The sequence below is a fragment of the Myotis daubentonii genome, chromosome 9 (genome assembly GCF_963259705.1).
Source record: "Myotis daubentonii chromosome 9, mMyoDau2.1, whole genome shotgun sequence".
NCBI classification, from domain to species: Eukaryota; Metazoa; Chordata; class Mammalia; order Chiroptera; family Vespertilionidae; genus Myotis; species Myotis daubentonii.
In genome coordinates, this window is record NC_081848.1 from 25238263 (window position 1) to 25260909 (window position 22647).

The following is a 22647-nucleotide window of genomic DNA, read 5'->3' on the forward strand; positions in this document are numbered from 1 at the left end:
CCACACGGTCGAGTCCCCTGAAGTGATCAGGGCTCTGCAGTTTCACACAACAATGACGCCTGTTATCTAAAGACGTCTTGACTTACTTTTCAGTACATTGAGGCTTAATTTCCTTTAAGAGAAAAAAAAAACCCCACTATAAAAGCTATGGGACTTACCTGGAGTAACTACATAGGGGTTTTTTCATCTTTATATAAATGTCATTTTAAAGAAAGAATAATGGATTATCATGCGCGCATATATGTAATGGGAATTTTATTGTTCACGACCATGCTATTACTGTTCTATAAAGATTTGACATTTGGGTTTCAAGTCCATGGAATTTTGCATTCTTTTATTAAAAACAGAGGTATTATAACAACAATGCTTTATATTTCCTTTATCTTGTTCATGTCCATGAAGCACTAGTATTGACAAGAAAGCATTAATATTTGGCACACATATTGCAGGTGTGTGGACAGCACATTCTATTGTGTTGAAACAGAGACATTACAAAGATGAGTGCAGAAACAGTAAAGCTAGGTTTTTTTCTTCCTAATAGAGGTTTTAGGATGTTTACATACCTCAAAATACTTAATATTTTTCATTTTCACAAATTCTTGAGTTTTCAAACTAGTCCTACTGGGCTGCACTTGATTTATTTACATTTGGAATAAATATAGTGCTGCCCTTTCCCTCCTTCCGTGTGGGTTCAGTGTACGTGATTCAAGTGGGAATGAAACTGCAGATTTAATCCCAAAATATTCCTAGACTGGAAAAAAAGTGCTCTTATGGAGTAGTGATGTTTCTTTTAGAGTAATTCTATAGCCAAACAATTTATTATGTGAATGCAGATATACAAATAGCGTGATCGAACAAAATACTTACTATTTTCTAGCTGCCTTACAGAAATGATTTACTCAAGAAAACAGAACAAAATTTCTCAGTTTCATTAATCAGCTTCGTAAATATTTTGCCAGAGCTTTTTTTGTTGGGGTGGGGGAACAAGTAAAAAAAGTTTGAAAGCTCATATGTGTCTATTTTGTTTTAGCTTGGTGTATTTATTGAGAGTAAATTCTGTATGTCTTTGCAGTTCATCAATATGTGTATTTAGAAGTTTTTCAAGTTCTTTTGCTCGCTTCTCTTCCTCCATGAGGAAATGCTGCGTGGCCAGGGACGCTGGGAAGGACGTGTCTGGGGGAGACTAAAGGAAGAAAGACAAGTTAGCCGAGGAGCACAAAGCCTTTTTAAATCTTCATACTTCCAGGCATTCTTCAGTCCTGGCATATTGTCCAACACTGCAACCCTTAATGAAAGAACATACCTTACGCTGAATTCCCTCTACCAGTGTAAAGCAGTCCCTAATGACATCGGCGAGGAGCTAAAACATCACAGCTCCGATACATAAAAAAGCTCTAGAAGTAAATATTACAGTGTCCAACTGCAGGTGCAGAGAGAACACAGTTACCATGAAACTTACCTAAAACATACTCCACTGATTTGCAAAGCCAATGATTTTCATCTGAAAATAGGCAACCCTAAAAAGGCTGAATAAGATTCTAGTAGAATGGGACGAAGAAAGCTTATAGAGGAAAATAATTAAGGATTACTTTAAAAGGGGGCTGACTGCTGCTAGGGAGTTATTTAGGTGAGGAGGGCGGAAGAGTGGGGAGGGCCATAGGCTGGGAGGGATCTTGTTTGTCCAATTACAGCTGAGAAAGCCTCAGTGCTGGGTGCCCAGTTCCATCCTTCAGGTAATAAGGAAGTGCTCATTTAACTGTTTGTGGCCTGTTTAGTGCTTACTCTTATCCCCTACCACACGCACAGTATCTGTGGCTGAGGAATAAAGGGTGATATTAAGTAATTTTATAGTGCTCATTAAAAATAATTTTTAACTTAATTAAAAATAAATTGGGGAAATTTGTACTCCAACCTTCTAGTTCTGTGGTCAACTTTTGTTTTATTAGGAAGAATGGGACTTTATGAAGAGTTTGGAGAGTCAGCAGTTTGAATGCAGGTGAACTTTGTCACAGAGGGGAGGGAGGGAGGTTTAGTTCACAAGTCTGGCCTCCGCCAAAGTGTATGGGTCGTGGCGGACGATAGTGAAGTACCACAATCTTATCCAAGAAATGGCCCCAGCTGTAGCTGCTGGGCCAGACACACAGTATCTTTACTGCAATAGAATATCACAGCCTTGGGTATGTGGCATGCTGCTGTTCATCTGGCAAATGCATCCTTTTAATAATAAGGAGCAGGGCCAGCAGCATTAGCACTCACATGGCCTAGCCTAGACAACAGTGCATGTCCATGTTTTTGCCCCACTATTGTGTTATGTTAATGACGCTGTTACAGTCAATTCTGAAGGATCCTGGGCCACCTGAACATTCCAAGGACTACAGACTATAAGACATCAATCATATATTAACATTAACATCATGCTAAGACCCGATGAACAAGAAGTGGTAAGCATGTAGAAGGCTTGGCAAGACAACACAGACTCCAGAGAGTGAAAGACAAGCCTTGCCAGGAGCTGGTCCATCCTTGCTGTTTCAAGGGACCTGGCATATATGGCATACGGTTCTTAATATGTTTGCTCACCTTCTTGGCGCTGTGTTTTAACCAAGGTCACCTCTCCGAGAAAGGTTGTTTCCCCACGTAGGAATTTTTCCCTGAAGTCAAGGAGGGGATGCCTCTCCTAGAAAGGTTATTTCCCCAGGTAGGAATTTTTCCCTGAAGTCAGGGAGGGGATAAAACTCCTTAACTAAGTGCCAGGCGGGTAGTTAATCACTACAAACAATCATGCTTAAGCTACATAATCTTTACTCCCTGGAATGGAGATAAGAAACGCCCTAACCTTTGTAATAGAGATTGATAGGATTGAATCAACTGGTATAAATACAGATGTAACCAGACAGAAGACAGAACTTCAGAGACAGAACTCAGGAGACAGAATTCAGAAGACAGAACCTACACGGAGCCTGGAGACAGAAGAACTTCGTTGGAGAGAACATGGCAAAAGATCCTGGACTGAACCTGACTACAGAAATTGGCAAGAGAACCTGACTAGAACCTAGTGACTGAGCCTGGCTGGAGATCTCAGACAGAACCTGGCTGGAGAACCTAGCGAGGGAACATGGCCACAGAACCTGGCTGGAGACCCGAGGCAGAACCTCTCTGGAGCTCCTAGACAGAACTTGGCTGGAGATCCTGGCTGGAGATCCTGGCTAGGCTGCTGATCAACTGAACGCTGTCTCCGTGTCATTCCTTCTTCGCCGACTCCGTCTACGCCTTTGGGAACCCCTGGACCTGCTGGGGTTGGACCCCGGCAAAGCCTCATAAGCAATTCAGGGGATTCACCCGGTGTTTTCAGGTGTCCAGCATAGCCACATATCTCCTCTTCAGCACAAACTAATGCACCTTGAATTTTTATCACTACGAGAGAAGCACAAGGAGCAGGGAATCTAGATGGATGAGGAGATGGTGCGTATCAGTTAAGTCCTTGAGACCAATTGCAATTTACTCAAGGAAAGTAGTTTATAGCTCTAACCAGATATTATGATCATCCAGAATCTTGGAGAAGCTATGCCTGAAAAGAATGAACAACATGGAAAGGATGCTGAAGGCTCCCCTTCACCAGGTGGTGCATCTACCCTGCAGCACTGTGGGTGTTGACTGCTAATAGCTCACAGCTCGCCACTTCTCTGGAGACCTGCCCCCAGTTGCACTGGACCCTCCTGCCTCATTGCAATCCCTCCTTCAGCGCATTCCCTCTCAGAGGCAAGCCTGATTGACACAGGGGCACAAAACACCAGACTTCTTGTCCTGCCGGGGAATCAACTCTGTCGTGTAATCCATGCTCCAAGCTCCTGATGAGATCAGGCTAGACCAGTGGTCGGCAAACTCATTAGTCAACAGAGCCAAATATCACCAGTACAACGATTGAAATTTCTTTTGAGAGCCAACTTTTTAAAACTTAAACTATATAGGTAGGCACATTATTATTAACTTAATTAGGGTCCTCCTAAGCTGGCCTTTGCTAAAAATGTCCTCAATCCGATTGAGGTACGTTTGCTGAGGTTGACCCCTTCCAACTCTCCCATCCACACTCGTCTTGTATACTTGTTTCGTCTATCTCCTTTCGTTCATCCTCTCTATATGTCCAAACCATCTCAACATACCTTTCTCAATCCTCGACACTACATCTTCTTTCACTCCACAGCGTTCCCTAAAATTAACTTAATAAACTTTACTGAAAGTTTTAAGTCAACTTTGCACTGTACTTGCGCGCCTGCACAAGGTATTTTGTGGAAGAGCCACACTCAAGGGGCCAAAGAGCCGCATGTGGCTCGTGAGCCGTGGTTTGCCGACCACTGGGCTAGACCAATCTTAACTGAGACCTCATTCTTATTTAGCTTTCCTTCCCTCCTCTCTCCTGCTGAGAATACTCTCTCAATAAATCACTTTCACAAGAATCTCCATCTCAGATTCTAGGGACCCTGACTGACCTCAGGCAGACAACATCCTAGATTCTCGCATCAGTGACTAGGTGACATCAATGCCATATACAGTGGGGCCTTGACTTACGAGTTTAATTCATTCCATGACAGAGCTCGTAACACAAATTACTCGTATGTCAAATAAAAAAGTGAACGAGTGAGACACGTGATGCTGGGCTGATGTTGTGGCGTTCACTGTGACGTTCGCTGCGCCAACTAGCGGTGGGGTATTTGAAGCTGGCTCATAACCCGAATTTTAGCTCACAACTCAAAGCAAAAATTGGCCGAGAGACGGCTCGTATCTCGAAAAACTCGTTAGTCAGGACACTCGTAAGTCAAGGCCCCACTGTATTGAGAAAGGAAAACAGCAAAAGGAGCCCATTAAGGATAAGGTCTTACTTATTTGTGATTCCCCAGGTTCTAGCACAGATTCTGAATTTTGAATTAATATATGAATGAAAACAATGCATTCTATTTTGAACAAAGCTGAGCTAGAGGTGACTAGGGACTCAGATTATCAAGTAGACAGTGGATATATCAGACCAGATCTCAGAAGGTAGGTCTGGATCAGAGATATAAATTTGGAAATTATAATGATTAAAGCCACGAGTTTGGTTGAAATCATCCAAGAGATGCAAATAAAAGAAGTTAAAAAACAGAATCCTGGGGAACACTTCATTTCAGGCACCCACTCCCATGGTCATGTTCTGGACATTGATAACTGCATTGTTTACTAATCAATATTTTAAGCAAACCACATATTATCCTTCTGCCTTACTTAGTCTATAGCAAATACCACAATGGTGCAATATTGGAAACTTTCCCTTTGCAACTGACAATGAGAGAAGGGTGCTGGAAATACCAGTTTTACTACTCAACATTTACCCAAGGTCCTGATCAGTACAAAAGGCAAGAAAAAGAAAAAAGTATAAAGATTTGAAAGTAGGAAAACAAACTGACATTATTTTGATTTCAAATACAAATAAATTAGAAAGAATCTCCAGGCCTGGATTACTTGTATATATTCAAGTGAGTATTTACCTGGGGAAAAAGATTGAGAATCCTACCTTGAACCATTTGTAAAAATTAATTCCAGATGTAAATCTAAATATGAAAAGTAAAGAGCCAAAGCTTCCAGAAGGAAACATAGGATAATCCTATATAATAAAAGGTGAATATGCAAATTGACAGAACAGCAGAATGACCAGTCGTTATGATGCACACTGACCACCAGGGGGCAGACGCTCAACACAGGAGTTGCCCCCTGGTGGTCAGTGCGCTCCCACAGGAGAAGTGCCACTCAGCCAGAAGCCGGGCTCACAGCTGGTAAGCAGAGACGCAGTGGCAGAAGCCTCTCCCACCTCCAAGGCAGCGCTAAGGACCCATCGGGGGATGTCCACCTGCTGGCTTATGAATATGATGTGCATGAATGTCATGCACAAATGTTGTGCACCAGGCCTCTAGTATTTTTATAACTTTGGGACAGGCAAAATTTTTAAATAGAACATCTAAAAATATTAACTATAAAGAAAAAGATGCATAATTTTGTATTAAAATTAAGAACTGTGCTCATAAAAAAAATAAACAAAGGAAAAATAAACAAATGGGATGACATCAAACTAAAAATGTTTCTGCACAGCAAAAGAAACCATCATCAAAATGGGAGAACATATTCACCATTTTACATCTGATAAGGGGTTAATTTCCAAAATATATAAAGAACTCATACAACTTAGCAAAAGGAAGACAAAAATGGGCAAAGAACCTGAATAGACACTTCTCCAAAGAGGACATACAGATGACCAATAGACATGAAAAATGCTTAATGTCACTAATCATCAGAGAGATGCAAAGTAAAACTACAGTGAGGTATCACCTCAAACAAATCAACAAGTGACAAGTGCTGGCGAGGATGTGGAGAAAAGGGAACTCTAGTGCACTGCTGGTGGGAATGCAGACTGGTGCAGCCACTATGGAAGACAGTATGGAGTTTCCTCAAAAATTTAAATATGGGACTGCCGTTTGACCAGTGAACCCACTTCTAGGAATATATCCTAAGAATCCCAAAACACTAATTACAAAAAATATATCCACCTCTGTGTTTATAGCAGCATTATTTATAATAGCTAAGATCTGGAAACAACCCAAGTGCCCATCAGTAGATTAAGAGATATAAAAAGGTGTGATGCCCTAATCGGTTTGGCTCAGTGGATAGAGTGTCAGCCTGCGGACTGAAGGGTCCCAGGTTCGATTCTGGTCAAGGGCATGTACCTTGGTTGCGGGCACATCTCCAGTAAGGGGTGTGCAGGAGGCAGCTGACCGATGTTTCTCTCTCATCAATGTTTCTAACCCTCTATCCCTTTCCCTTCCTCTCTGTAAAAAATCAATAAAATATATATTTTAAAAAAAGGTGTGGCACGTTTACATAATGGAATATATGGTGCTATAAAAAAGAAGGATCTTCTACCTTTTGCAACAGCATGGATGGACCTGGAAATTATTATGCTAAGTGAAATAAGCCAGTCAGAGAAAGACAAATATCACATGATCTTATTTGTGGAATCTAATGGAAAAATAAATTAATGAACAAAATAGGTCCTGCCCTGCTAGCGAGGCTCAGTGGTTGAGCATCCACCTATGAAACAGGTCATGGTTTGATTCCTGGTCAGGGCGTGTGTCCAGGTTGGGGCATGCAGGAGGCAGCCGATTAATGATTTTCTCATCATTGATGTTTCTAGCTCTCTCTCCCTTCCTCTCTGAAATCAATAAAATATATTTAAAAAAATATATTAAAAAACAAAAACCCAAAGAAACCCAAAATAGGTCCAGAGGCACAGATGTATGGAACAGACTGACAGATCTCAGAGGGGGAGGGGAAGAGATTAACCAAAAAACTTATATGCATATATGCACAGCCCATGGACATGGACAGCAGTGAGTGAAGGCCTGGGGTGGGCAAATTAGGGACATCAAAGGGTGGGAAATTGGGGACATCTGTAATACTGTCAACAATTTAAAGAAAGATTAAGTGAAGAGGCAAGTAAGAGCGAGAGAAGATATTTTCAGCACACACAATCAACAAAGGGCTTATATCTAGAATATATACGTAAAGAACTTCTACAAATTAATAAGAATAAAGATAATCTAATAGAAACTTAGGCAAGAAAATTGAACAGACACTTTACAGTGGAAGATATCAGAATGGACAGTAAATAAATGAAAAGGTGCTCATCCTCAGTAGTCACCAGAGAAATAAGAATTAAAACAACAATAAGATGTTACTAATCACTGACCATAAAAGCTAAATGTAAAAAGACCAACCACTATCATATGTTGGAAAAAATATAGAACAAAGAAAACACACATTATCTCATGTGTTAACTCAAATAGTTAGGAAAGCAGCTTGGCAGTACCTCTTAAAGCTGACCTTATGGATATCCTGTTACTTAGCAATTCCGCTCTTTAGGTATACACCCAATGGAAATTATACACTTGTGCAACAAAAGATACATACAGTGTTTTCAGTAGCATTGTTGTAATAGCCCCACACAGGCTATAAATGTCCATCAACAGTAGAATCATTGTCGTATCATTGCATGCAGAATTTATATACAATGGAATACTATAGACTAACAAAAATAGATAAACTATAGTATGTAAAACAACATGGATGATGAATCTAATAAACAGTGTTGAGCAAAAAAAGCCTGAAACACAAGAACATACCATTTATATAAAATTTACAAATGGCCACAACTAACTTATTATATTACAAGTCAGGATAATGGTTATCTTGGGAGCAAGTTGAAGGTGTGACTGGAGGGGGGCTTCTGGAGTGCTATGGCTGTCCTATTTATTACCTGGGTGGTAATTACATTGATGTCCCCCTTAGTGACAATTCATCAAGCTGTCCAGTTCTGATTTGTGCATGTTTCTGTATGCATGTCAGAGCAACAGAAAAGATTTTTAAATGGGCACAAAAGATCACCTGTAGCTCTTTAAAATATAGAGATCCTTGAGGACTCATGGAATGTCCAGGGGTGAAGTCACAGTAATTCTGGCCTGCTCTAGAGGTGAATACCATTGATTGACATATTTCATGGAACATTATGGCTCTCTTTTCTTTTGTAGATAGGCATGGCCAAACCACTCAAGCAGCAACGCCTTTTTAACAACTATGTACACATCAGTATATCGGTATCAGTGTAAGCGTAATCACCTCTTAAAGAAAAAAAAAATCCAGCACCTGCAACTCACCAGTGGGAATACTTCTTCATCACTAACCAAAGGACTTGTCATCTCTTTAATTTGAAACGGCAAAGGTGGCAACGGAGGCGTTGCACTTCTATTTGGCTCGCAGTCTGGGCTAAGCCTAAGAAAACAAGGAATGGTTGTCAATGTTGCTACCAAGGGCACCTGTTTGCTTATGTAGCTAAGGATTTTAACTTCTCTGATGTCTAACTGGAGGAAAATACACCAAATGTTTGGTCTTGTTATCTGGGTATTTCTTTGATAAAAAGGCGAACAGATTAAGCAAACAAAGCAAAACAAAATTTATAGACCCAGACAACAGTATGGTGATTACCAGAGGGAAAAGGGGTTGGGGGCAGGTAGAAAAGGTTATAGGAGGGATAAATAGTGATGGAAGACTTGACTTGGGGTGGAGAACACACAATACAATATACGTATGATGTATTATAGAATTTTACAGCTGAAACCATATAATTTTATTAATGTTATCCCAATAAATTCAATTAAAAAAAATAATTCCAAACTGGGAGCAGACAGAGGCAAAGGGAGATAAAGGCAATGGAAGAGGTGTGGAACCGGAGGAAGGGGGGCCGAAGACAGGGACAGATGGGAGGAGTGTAACCAACAGCAGATGGAAGGGAAGGGGCTGCCAAGATAAGGGCCCAGGACAAACAGAAAAATAATTAAGGGCAATAAAAATAAAAAATATCTATACTAATAAAAGGGTAATATGCTAATTAGACCAGACGTCCTTCCGGACAAAGCCGCAGCTGCAGATGGCGGCTGCTACTGTGAGGGCCTGGTCAAGGCTCAGGCAAGCGGCAGATGGCAGCTGCTGCGAGGGCTGGGCTGAGGATCAGTCAGCCGCAGCAGCCAGCAGTGGCAGCAGCGGCAGCAGAGTGATGGGGGCGGTGCCTTCCCCTGATCGGCCGGTTGCCTCCCGCAGAGGGAGGCCAGACTGCAGTTTAGGTCCGCTCCCCATGGGGAGCCATCAGTAGGACATCCCCTGAGGGCTCCCGGACTGTGAGAGAGGGCAGGCCGGGCTGAGGGACACCCCCCCACCCAGTGCATTAATTTTCATGCACTGGGCCTCTAGTATAAAATATAAAAGGTATTTCTTTGAAAATAATTTTCCTGATGAATAATTTCTACTTAACTTAAAAGACTTAGAATGATTAATAATGAAGCAGAAAACTTTGTACCATAATCGATAAAAATATTCTGTCATCCTTATTGCCTACATTGCTTTCCTCTCTGTTTTACTTTTGTATCTCTTTGCCACTTAATTAAATAACATGGAAACCAGTTTGAGAAAAATCTCAAAACAGCTAACAATACTGCCCTTGACAGTTCTAAATAGATAATTAAATTTTTTATTTTATTTTACGTAACCTCACTGGCTTTTTAACAGAATTATACTTTTTAAAAATTCTAGAACAAGTCATTCTCATTCCTTTAGGAAATAATACTTTAGAGCATCTTTTCAATTTAAATAGTCTCCTAAACATCTCCACACTGTTGACCTTGAGCAGGTGCTTTTATCTGTTAGTTGAATGTTTCCACGTATAAAAAAAGGTGTTTATGAGAATTGACCTCCACAATTTGGATGAAAGGCACAGTGCAGAATTTGCTGCTTGTGTTAAAATATACGGTTGAAAATGAAACTGAATAAAATACCAGTGGGGTTTTAAATTTTGGTATGCTGACTAAACAAATGAATAATGAAACAAAGAAACAAACCAATTTACCCTAAAATTTTACCAAAAAGGTCTTAACAGTATGGGCTGTTTGGGACTAAATAAATATATTTCTGAGTGTTAACTCATGAAAATGGGGTTTAAATTGAATAAAAATCATCAAAGACCATGAAAACATAAAAATCCCCTCAACTTAAAATTATTTTCTTTTACTATTAATTCAGTCTCTCCATAGGTATTGATGAACCATTTTCAAAGCTTTCGTATTTTAATTTCACACAGTTCAAAAAAAATGTACATCATTTTTCCCTGTTCTCATCTAAAGACCATCTATATAGACTTGTTTCTTATTATGCAAACAGCAAACATTTTCAAAGCTATGCAAACAAACAGCAATAAAAGTTAAGTGAGGCATCTGTAAATTAGTCCATAAAAACAAACACAACATGTGTCCCATTTTTACTTATCTTGAAATACATCTTTTTTAAAATTCATTCTCCCAAACCATAATTACCATGGAAACAAAACAACAAATGAAGCTGAAATAACATGGTTTATGATGTGCACAATCAGATGAAACATCCCACAGTCAAACAGAATTATAACAATTGCATAGTACATCTGCATAGAACCTTCAGCTGCACCATTGGACTGAGGCCACCATTTATACTTCAAAGCACAGTGGCAAAAGTGAGATAATTATAGAAGTGATTCAAGAAATCTCTCTCTCTGTAATCTCAATTATACAGAGATTTCTGGGAAAGTATTATTTGTCCTAAATTATCTAAATAATTATCTCAATTATCCATTTTCCTTTGGATGCAGAGATACAGTTTGATGGTGTTAATGACTAAAATTGATATAGGAACATTCTTTTTATTGTAAGATCAATGAAATGCAGAGATTGAAAGGAAAGATTACATTATGAAGTAAAGTGCTTTTGCTTTAAATCATCTTTATAAGGGACACGTTCTTCTTCTAGAATCCAGCTATTCAAATACTTCATAAAACCACCTGGCATAAAATGCTAAGTAGATCAATGTAATAGCCATCTTAAAAATTATTTCCATTATCGTCTCCACTGGCCCTCTTTAAGGCCTCTGCCTGCAGTTCCCAGGAGGGCAGGATCTGATCGCTCTGTTGGGGAAAACTGGACCCGCTTGAGAGTTGGAGAGTTGAGTCAACTCGCGGCACAGTTTTCAGAGCTGTCTGACTGCTCATCCAATCCTGGCCCTGCATCAGTGTTCCCCAGGCTACAGGATAATGTGCCCAGCGTGGGGCAGGAGCCCTGCACAGCTACGCTGATTACCTGCTTCCCGCCTCACCTGCTCCCTGTTCTATGGACTCCTCATTATTTCCTGGCCTAGAATGGCTCAGCCTGCTATGTTTTGCTTTTATGAGTAACACCATGGCACAGAATTTTCTCACCTTGCTTCGCCTCTAAATGACTGTTTCTTGACAAGGGATCCTGTGAGAGTGGTTATGACAAACCTGGTTATATGGGTTTTTAGTTTTAGAAACTTTTATTAACTAGACTTGAAGCTATCTGAATGGCTAATGTTTGTTGGTTACTAAAATTTTTCCAGTACATAATTTCACTTGAAGTATATATATATCTTAGAGATAAAACTCCACTTATTACAAAATTGACTTGCCATTAAAACTAGTTACATATTAATAGCTCTGGATACCACCCATGACTCCAAATTAGCTTATAAATTATTCTAAGCTTCAAACTCTAACTTAAAAATTAAAAAAAAATTCAATACATCCTCACCCAATTAAATTACATTTTATTTATAAATGTTTTTAAAGTGCCAAATTACTGTGTTATTGAAAAGAAATTCCTTTGGAATATCATAAAATGCTTCACGTTTTAAGTGGATTAGCATGAAAAACGTATTACTTCTAATAGGGGTGAAAAGCAACAACAAAACCTGAGCTGCCTGAATACATTGAAGTTTATTTTCATACTGAATCATACAAATCTTTTTAGTTAAAAGCAGGAAGTGGCTAAAAATTAGAGTACAGGCTTTAACATTTTGTGGAACATTATCTTCCTATATTTTTACCTAAAAGCCTTTTCCTTTCTCAACTAGTTTAATAAGACCTTTTTGCATCAGCCATTGATATGTAAATATAACATGAATTTTTGGATTTTTTAATGTCTAACAAATAGATATATAGCTTTTACTCTTTGACTTGGCTGAGCTGAGCTGTGAGGAAGAGAAAGAATACTTCATGTTTCACTTGCTAACTGTAATGGGTATGTGCTGTACAGTTCTCCACTGGTGAGTTCAGTGTCCTTGCATCGCAACAGCTCTCCCCACAGTGCCTGTTACATGGCGATAATTTATTTGGAACATTTGAAATGCTGTTTCTGTTAAAAACCAGGTCACTGGAGAACACTGAAATCAGACAAGGCATTAAAACAAATTTAATGAAACTCGCAGCAAACGAGAATGGCAGGACGCAGGCTTTGCAGCAGGCACGCTAGTCCACACTGCTTATTAAATCATTTCCTGCTGAGCACTTTACCTCTTAGGCTGCTTTCTACGTCCCCTACTGCCTTGTTTTTGTCAGGACCTTTCGCACATTCTGTACCGCTTGACAAAGAGAAAAAGGGGGCAATCCAAACAATAGAAAACTTTAAAAAATAATACAAGGCAGAGGACCTGTCTTTTTGTTTAACTAACAACACCTGGTACCTTCATCTAAGGCTTTCGAAGTTTTTTCCAATGAACAAGGTTAGGAAACAATGTCTGCACCTAATGGGTGCTCTAACATACCTAGGGAGACCATTTATAATATCTCTAGGGGTCTGCTTTTCTCTCACAGTGAGAAAACTATAGACATGGGTCATGATGACACCCATGGAAAAATGAGTCCACAGATTAGGGAAGCACTTTGCAAAGGGTTTGCTCTATATTAGAGACTAGATTCTTCCACCCAAAGCAAGATGTGCCCATGTCAACTGGCCACCATAACTGAAAATCAGTGCTGTCTTGGAGGGGGGGGAGGCATGCCAGGTTCAGCTTTGTAACTAATTTACGGTAGCAGTCTACCCGTTTCACTGTTATATTTTGAAAGCTTTTGACAACACAGAATTTTATATAAAACAATGGACCGACACTATTGTTTTATCACTATGAAATAAGATGTAAAATGAAGAGGAAGTGTGTAAAGTTATAATTTGAATTGTTTAAAGATAAATTTCAATGCCATGTTCATACATTCATACCCTTATACAATGGAGCCAGCATACCTATATTCATTTTTTTCTATTTTTATTTGGTTTTGATAGGCATACTGCACCGGTTCTTCGTAGGTGCTGTGGTTAGCCCACACTGGTTTTCCATTGGCATGAAGTTTTGCAAGATCACTCCGGAGCCTTTCATTTTCATACTCCAGTTTGTTAATGGACGTGTACCTTGAATGTTCCCTGTTAACGCACTCCATGCTCTAAGAAGAAAAGAAACCATCACTGAGAAAAGTGTTCCTCGTAAGTGATGCATATTTTCTGTGCGTTTGGAAAGACCCTTTCATTTGAGTCAAGTGATGTGGCTGTATTCTGTGTCCCTCCTCAATGCCATTTCCCACCCTCACCTCCTCATGACACAGATACGCAGTGACAGCTGCGGCTGAACACATTGCAATAAAAGCAACACATGCACTACTGCCCATGTTCCAATAGAGAAAAAGGCTCACTCATGCACCGTATTCTCTGTCTCTAGAACAAGTTGGCTAGATTTAAGGGTTTTGTGTTTATAGGGTGTTGATTAATAATGAACATTAGTAGTAATGTTCCATTATTAATTGACACATAGATTCAATTTGAAAATTTTTTCTGATTAAAGTAACACATGTCATAGAAAATCCTATATTGGTTTCCCACTGTTGGGTGATACAGCAGGTTATATACTAAATCCATACAGACTGGGGTCTGATTCTGGACCACTCTACACCCTTCATCTAACAGTTGAGATTGTGCAGTACCATACAGTATTGAGCAATGTAGTTACATGATCAAGTGTTACTAACTGATATGGGCAACCCAGTTTTAATATGTCTTCAGAAGAGAATAGGAAACATATTTAAATCACAAGATAAGAGGTTGAGAGCAAGAAAAAAAAAGATTTCTGATGCTGTTTGAATTAAATGCTGTAAGAAGTTTCCTAGCCAGGGACTAAATTTTTCTTCTCCCAAAGTTTTAAAAAACATTATATATTCTCACATAAACATGCTTTAAATGACTCTACATTGTCCTTTCTGGTCCTGTGATTCGAATGTCTGTAAATTGTGCAGTTGCTAATTAAACAAGAGTTCTCTACTGTTGGAGTATTTTAGCATAAAAAACGTACCGTGTATGAGACATCTGTTCTGACGCTCCCAATTCCTATGGTTAAACGCCTATAAGACTATAGATGAGTAGTATGGCTTAGAACTTTCATTTAGAAGTTTCTAAATTTAGGCTTTCAGTGCATTTTGTGGCATGACACCTTAGGTATTAAAATCAGTACATATTAGGTATTCGAAATATTTACCTACTTGTTTTGGTTTTTGTTTCAAAGGATAAGCCTTCCTACTACAGTTTCTGTTTACTACCTAATGGATGCAGTGGTTCTCAACCTTCCTAATGCCGCGACCCTTTAATACAGTTCCTCATGTTGTGGTGACCCCCAATTTCATTGTTACAAATTGAACATAATTAAAGCATAGTGATTAATCACAAAACAATATGTAATTATATATGTGTTTTCTGATGGTCTTAGGCGACCCCTGTGAAAGGGTCATTCGACCCCCAAAGGGGTTGCGACCCACAGGTTGAGAACCGCTGGATTAGAGCATCTTATAAATATGCATAAAGGTCTCACTTTTAAATGAAAGGAAACACTCCTGAGGGCAAACTTCCCCAAAACAATACAGAAAGGGGATATGCTTACATGGCTTTCGGCTACGGTGCCCTTTGGGAAGGAAGGTTATCAGAGATATTTCTCTGATTGTTAAGCCCTTGCCTATAGTATGCTTCCACAGAGCTATACCAGTGCAGATAAGAGAGTCATGTGAGTCTGCTTTAAGAGAGAAAGGATTGTGTGTTCTAAAATTAGAGTACATTTGTGATAAATATAAAGGAGGCAGAGTCCTATATAATGTTGCAATTCACAAGGGAAATATTCATCTGAGCAGGTCTGGTTGGAAGAGGTCATGGAAAAGATTCAGAATGTTGCTCCTAAAAAGATAGCTACTATTCAAAATGTATAATCCTTCATGCTCTGCTGCTCAATTATAATTTTCTTCAAGTTTTCTTATTAAATTAGATTTTATCTGTGACTCCTTTTGGCCCAGTATTAAGCTAATTAAGGATAATAATAATGATTTATTAAAAAGCCCACAATTTCTAAATGTACCATATTTAAACAAGTGTTGTGAGCGTGGCCTGGAAGAACTACACAGCTAATGCATTTACATGATTTATATTTAAAAGCATATTCTGCCCTGGCCAGTGTGGGTCAGAAGTTACAGCATCAGTTTGTGGGTCTTGGGTTCGATTCCTGGTCAAGGGCACATTCCTGGGTTGCAGGTTCTATCCCAGCCCCAGTTGGGGCATGTGCGGGGGGCAACCAATCGATGTGTCTCTCTCACATGGATGTTTGTCTCTCTCTCTTTCTCCACCCCCCCTTCCCTCCTGCCTCTCCTTCTCCCTCCTTTCCTTCCCTTTCACCCCTCTCTTCCACTCTTTCTAAAAGCCAATGGAAAAATATCCTCAGGTGAGGATTAACAAAAAAGTAAAATAAATAAAAACATATTCCATTTTCCTTGACAACAATGGTTTTTGACCTCTCTCATTTCATGTGTTTCTTAAATACTTCTCTGGCAATTTCAGGAATATATCCTTCACTAGATGGTTATCATGTGAAAATAGGCATTGCTTAAATTCTACCTCTGTATTTCTGATGGCTTATTTTTAAGCCCCTTATCTCAATTTCTTTTTTCTTCTTCAAAAATTTAGGATTCTACAGTTTTAATCCATTTCTTTATTCTTGAAATGGTGAAACCCCTGGTGCCTACATACTCTCATTAGGCCAGTTGAATTCACGAGGTGTCTGAATAATAGTATTTTGTATGCGCACTTATTTTAAATTCATGTATGTTCAAAAATAGTAGTTAGGCTAACAAAGAATTTATACAGAACTGGCTTTAGTCATATTTTATGGTTAGTATGCTGGTTTTTCAGGCTGTTTTAGGTACTTCTGAGGGTTCTCATTTGTTATGCTATTATTTTATTTAGAAAATTTTATGGGTAGTGAAAAGCAAATTAGTCTTAAAAATTACCCTACATTTTGAGTCCTGATTAAATCTGGTTTTATGACACTTTCTTGAAAAGAGAGAAACTTTAATAACTATAAGTACAGGTCAAGTAAATATGGAATCACAGACATTACCATGATAGACTTGATTCTTTGTTAGCTGCCCTGGAGCAGAATAAAGCTAAACACCTCCCTTTTCTCCATGCAGTTAAGTTTTTGCACAAATTCCAAGAATCTCACTGAGGCCTGAGGAGAACCTGCAGACCGGGTGGTCCATCCATCAGCACAGCCTCCAGAGGAGAGGGGCTGCCCGGCCCCAGCATGCACGGGGCAGTGCTGGCGCAGGCCTGCTGTTCCTGCCACCGTGAGTGCCTTTCTGAAGTCCTTTTCCTGAGCGTAAATTAGCAGGGACCTTCACAGTCAGTCGAGCAGGAAAGCTCCCAAAGCTCCAGCTATTTAGAAATAACTTACCTTAATATCAGTAACTTCACTTGTCTAGAAAGGAAAAAAAACACTATTTTAATATTATCCAAAATACCACATATTTTAAAAGACATAAAAATGATGATGTACATATTTTTTTCCTTGTCTGATGTAAAATTTCAGCACTAATGATTTAATTCTGCATTTACTTGTTCATTTCAATTATTTCAGAAGATATTAACTAATATAACAGTGGAATGAATTTAACACATAACAGGAGTTTTCTTCATGACATCTTTAAACTGAGTGCTAAGTAAGTGACATAATAGGTTGTAAACTCTTAAAGAGCAAAGAATTCTACTAAACTCTTTTTTTAAAATTTAATAGACACTTGAGATTTTTCAAAGTCGATTCTAAATCTTCACATACAAAGAATAGGGAGCAGTTATAAAATCAACTTCTTTTATGAATTATAGTCATACATAAAGTATATACAACTAACTACTATTTTAATAAGTATCACACTGAGTGCCATACATCCATGGTATTCCATTTTATGATATCCAATTAACCAATCTTTAAACACATTTATATTGTATATGTATGTGCTAAGTGCTACAGAGGTAATTAAATATGAAAAAGAGACCTTCCATTCATGGAGAATACAATAAAAAATTGAGTCGTTTAAACTAACATGTATGAAAAAATAGTGAATGATATAAAGTGTAATTGTGAGTTAAATTATGTTTCGCCAAGTAGGAACTCAAATGCTTTTTAATCAAGGAATAGCAACAACTATTTGGACTGAGATCACGTAGGAAGTGAGATAAAATGAGGCTCTTCTAATCTCTTTAATTATATTAGCAATGGTTTCCATGGTAATTTATTCATGCTTCTTAGACTACAGGTGAGATTCATAAATCCACAAATATTTATTGATCCCTAACTATATCAAACCCTCTATGAAGAAAAAGTATTAAATATAATCCACTTCATTTCTAAAGAATTCTATGGCTGAAGAGACAAAAATACATGTAAATACAAATTTTTTTTTAAAGAAAGATAATTCAAAATATTTTACAGCTAAGAGTGCTAAAGAAAGTCAAAGAAAGGAGAAATAAATGGAGCCTAGACTGGTAGGAGACAAATACATGGAAGAGTTAAAATTTAATCTAAGTTTATAAATCCAAAAGCTATTAGTTTAAAATACTAATAAAAGAAATAATCCCATTGTGTGTCAGATTTAAGAAAACAGAGGGAGAGACCTAAATTGTACAAGCTGAGGAATAAGAAAGGAACATAAACACAGAATGTAGAAGAGATGAAAAGAATTGTAGGATATTATTACCTTTGATAATAAGGAAAAAAATTGGAATAGATAAAGATTTCCTAGAAAAATACAAATTTCAAACAAAAAAAACCCCACCAAGATAAGAAACCTAAGAAGAAGGGAAAATTGAATACAACAAGTATCTTAAAAGAGAATGGAAAAGTAATTGAAGATTTACTGCATTGAATGTCCAGATGGTTCCACAGCTAAATTCTTTCTACCTTTTAAAGAACTGATATTTCTAATATTACTTACACTATTTTAGCCCACTCATAAAGATGGAAAGCTCCCAATTTATATTATAAAGCCCACATAATGTTAAAACAAGTAGAAAAAAGAGAACTATATACAAATATCATTTATACATACAGATCTTAATTTCTAAATAAAATATTACCACATAGAATCCAGTAATACATCAAAATGGTTGAAGTATAGCTTTTAAGGGTTGTATTTTGTCAACCCCTCATACCTCAGAATGTGACCTTATTTGGAAATAGGATCTTTACAGAGCTAAGCAAGTGAAAATGATGTCATTAGGGTAAGCCCTAATCCAATATGACAGGTATTCTATAAAAAAGGAAAATTTAGATACAGAGAAGGACATGCTAGGAGGGAAGATACAAAGACATGGAAACAGGACAGCCATGTGAAGACAGCTGACTGGAGAGATTCATTTGTAAGCCAAGGATTGCCAACGATTGCTGGCAAATCACTAGAAGCTATAGTCAGGCCAGCAAAACTCTCCCTTCCACGTTTCAGAGGGAGCATGGCCCTGTGGACCCCTTTGGATTTCTAGCTTCCAGAACTGTACAATAAGTTTGAAGCACCCAGTTGGAGGTACTTTGTTACAGCAGCCCTAGCCACTGAATCCAATGACCAACAATGTTTACTCCAGGAATGCAGAGGTGGATCAATATTAGGAAATATCTGCCAACCATAGTCTGTGACATATCAACAAATTAATGAACAAAAACCACATCTATACTAATAATAGAGGAATGTGCAAATTGTCCGGGACATTGTCACAGTAACAGTAACGACCAGCAGGCTGCCTGGGGCGACAAAGCCGGCAGTGGGGGTTAGTGAGGGATGACCAAACAGCTAAACAGCAGGCTGCGTGAGGCAACCAGGCCAGCAGAGGAGTTAGTGAAGGACGATCAAACGACTGAACAGCAGGCTGCATGGGCGACTAGGCCGGCAGGGGGAACAGTTGGGGGCGACCAAGCCAGCGGAGGGGGCAGTTAGGGGCAATCAGGCCAGTAGGCAGAGGCAGTTAGGGGTGATCAGGCTGGCAGGGGAGGCAGTTAGGGGTGATCAGGCTGGCAGGGGAGGCAGTTAGGGGTGATCAGGCTGGCAGGGGAGGCAGTTAAGGGTGATCAGGCAGGCGGGCAGGTGAGCAGTTAGGAGCCAGCGGTCCCAGATTGTGAGAGTGATGTCTGACTGCCAGTTTAGGCCAGGATTGGGCCTAAACCGGCAGTCGGACATCCCCCGAGGGGTCCCGGATTGGAGAGGGTGCAGGCTGAGCTGAGGGGACCCCCTCCCCAATGCACGGATTTTGTGCACCAGGCCTCTAGTGATGTCATATATACTGAAGAGGCATTTAATAAAAACTAGCAGCAAATCTTAACTCTAAGTTAAGGATAAAAAGATATAATAAGAACCATAAATCAAGAACAAATATTATCTTAAACAGAAAACACTAAAATAATTTCATCTAAAATCAGGAATTAGATTAATTTGTCAGTAATCACTATTATTATTATTTTTAAAAAATATATTTTTATTAATTTCAGAGAGGAAGGGAGAGGGAGAGAGAGAGAAATATCAATGATGAGAATCATTGATTGGTTGCCTCCTGCACGCCCCACACTGGGGATTGAGGCCGCAACTCAGGCATGTGCCCTGACTGGGAATCAAACCATGACCTCCTGGTTCATAGGTCAATGCTCAACCACTGAGCCATGTCGTCTGGGCAGTAATCACTATTATTTAATATTAATTTGCAATATGACAAAAATAATTGATGTGAACAATAGAAAAGAGATAAAACTTTTGTTGATACAATTGTATATATCTTAAAAAACAAGAATCTCAAGGAAAATGCCTACTAAAACTAACAGATAATTTGGCTTTTTATTTTTTTCTATATTAGCAATAAGTTCTTATGTGTGGAAAAAAATGTTCCACTTACAACAGTGACAAGATTTATAAAATACTAAGAAATAAATTTAAAATAAAGGCACAGAACCTATACAAAGAAAACTATAACATCTTATTGAAGAGCATAAAATAAGAAGTGAAAAAATGGAAAGCCATGTCATATTCTTGGATGGGAAAATATACTATCATAAAAATACCAGTTCTTTCAACATTAATATATAAACTTAATTCCAAACGGAATCCAACCGGAAATTACCAGGAGAAACTAGATAAATTGAACTTAACATTGATATAAAAATTTAAATTGGGTTTCTGTTTTCTGTCACATGCAAAATTACAATTCAAACGGATTAAAGACTTAGATGAAAAATGTAGATACTGTGTAGTCATTGGAAGAACCTTGTTATTCAAGAAAGGAAATTCAGAAGTTAGAAACAAAAAGATAGACATGAGTGACAAATAAAAGTTTAAAACTTATTGTATGGCAAAAGGATTTGTAAAAAACTTACAAAAAATACATTTAGAAAAGTGTTACTATTGACAAGAAAAAGACAGCCCAACAGAAAAATGAGCAAAGACTATAATTAATTTACAGTACATTGCCAAACAAATATAAAAAAATATGCACACTGTAGTTAGGGAAATGCAAATTAAAGTTTTATTGAGAAATCACTTTACACCAATCAGACTGACAAAAATTTAAAAGAGCTATAACATATACTGCTGGCAAGGATGAAAGACAAAGGTAAAAATATGATTTGACAACAAATGTTATTTTTAAAAATATATTTTTATTTATTTCAGAGAGGAAGGAAGAGGGAGAGAGAGATAGAAACATTAATGAGAGAGAATCATTGATTGGCTGCCTCCTGCACACCCCCGACTAGGGATTGAGCCCACAACACAGGGATGTGCCCTTGACCAGAAATGGAACCATGACCTCTTGGTTCATAGGTTGACACTCAACCACTGAGTCACGCCAGCTGGGAAACAAATGTTTTAAAATTAAAACACACATCCTTTGATTTAGCAATTCCATTTTTACGGAGTTATTTCAAGATATATGCATAAGGATTTTTTTTACAGTATTGTTTGTGCAAAAACCCAGAAACAGATTTAAATTAATTATGAATTAATTAATTCTGAAAAATAGTTGAATAAATGTTGATACATTCCCATCATGGGATATTGTTAAGCTGTTATACAGAATGACACAGATCTAAACCAGTAAGGATTTGCAAAGGATATTATTGTTGAGTGAACAAAAAAACAAGACACAGAAAAGTATGTGTAATGTAATCCAATTTTTAAAAAATGTTAAAAACCCTAAATAGGTATATGTATGTATATATATTTACACACATATATGAATTCATATATATGAAAAAGTATAAAATAACACCTACTGAATAGTTAACATGTGTTATCTGGTAGATGGAGTATGAGGTGGCATAGAGACATGAAAGGAGAAAGGGAGAAGCAAGAAAAAAAGACTGCACTAGAAATCATGAGTATATAAGTTATGATTCACTTTATTAAAATTATATATTTTACAAATAAGTATGTAGTTTTTTCCTAAGAAATTAGAAAAAATCAAAAGATGTTTTTCTACTCACTTGTAGGATGTTTATGATATATAGTCAAAAGGCAGAATAGTGTATAGTATACATTTATTTCTGTAAAAGAACACTCGACTCATCCCCTGTATATGTGTGCATGAGCAAAGAAAACGCTACAGAATATTACACTGGATCTCTCAGGAGTCGACACTAGGACTGGGTATAGAAGTAGGAATAATTAACCTCTTCTCCGATTTATTTCATTTAAAAAAACCAAACACAAATAAATAAACTGTACAGGAGTCAGAGTGAAGCAGACTCAGTGGGGGCTGTAAAGACACTTTTTAAAAGAACACAAACCATTTTGTGAAAGAAAAAAAAGCAACACTCATGGGGGCAGGGTACAATTTAACTTGTGTGTCCAGTGTTCAGAAATAAAAG

At 38.1% G+C, this 22647-nt stretch overlaps 1 protein-coding gene across 1 annotated transcript in view; it reads right to left on the reverse strand.

Annotated features, from left to right (window-relative positions):
* Positions 1-1006: 1006 nt before the first annotated feature.
* Positions 1007-22647, reverse strand: part of DEUP1 (deuterosome assembly protein 1) — a 77438-nt gene continuing 55797 nt past the window's right edge. The window contains exons 11-14 of the mRNA XM_059710648.1: positions 17203-17226; positions 13734-13885; positions 8733-8847; positions 1007-1183 (exon numbers count right to left, since the gene is read on the reverse strand). Coding sequence (XP_059566631.1) covers positions 1007-1183; positions 8733-8847; positions 13734-13885; positions 17203-17226 — 468 coding nt within the window. The remainder of the gene's footprint in view (positions 1184-8732; positions 8848-13733; positions 13886-17202; positions 17227-22647) is intronic.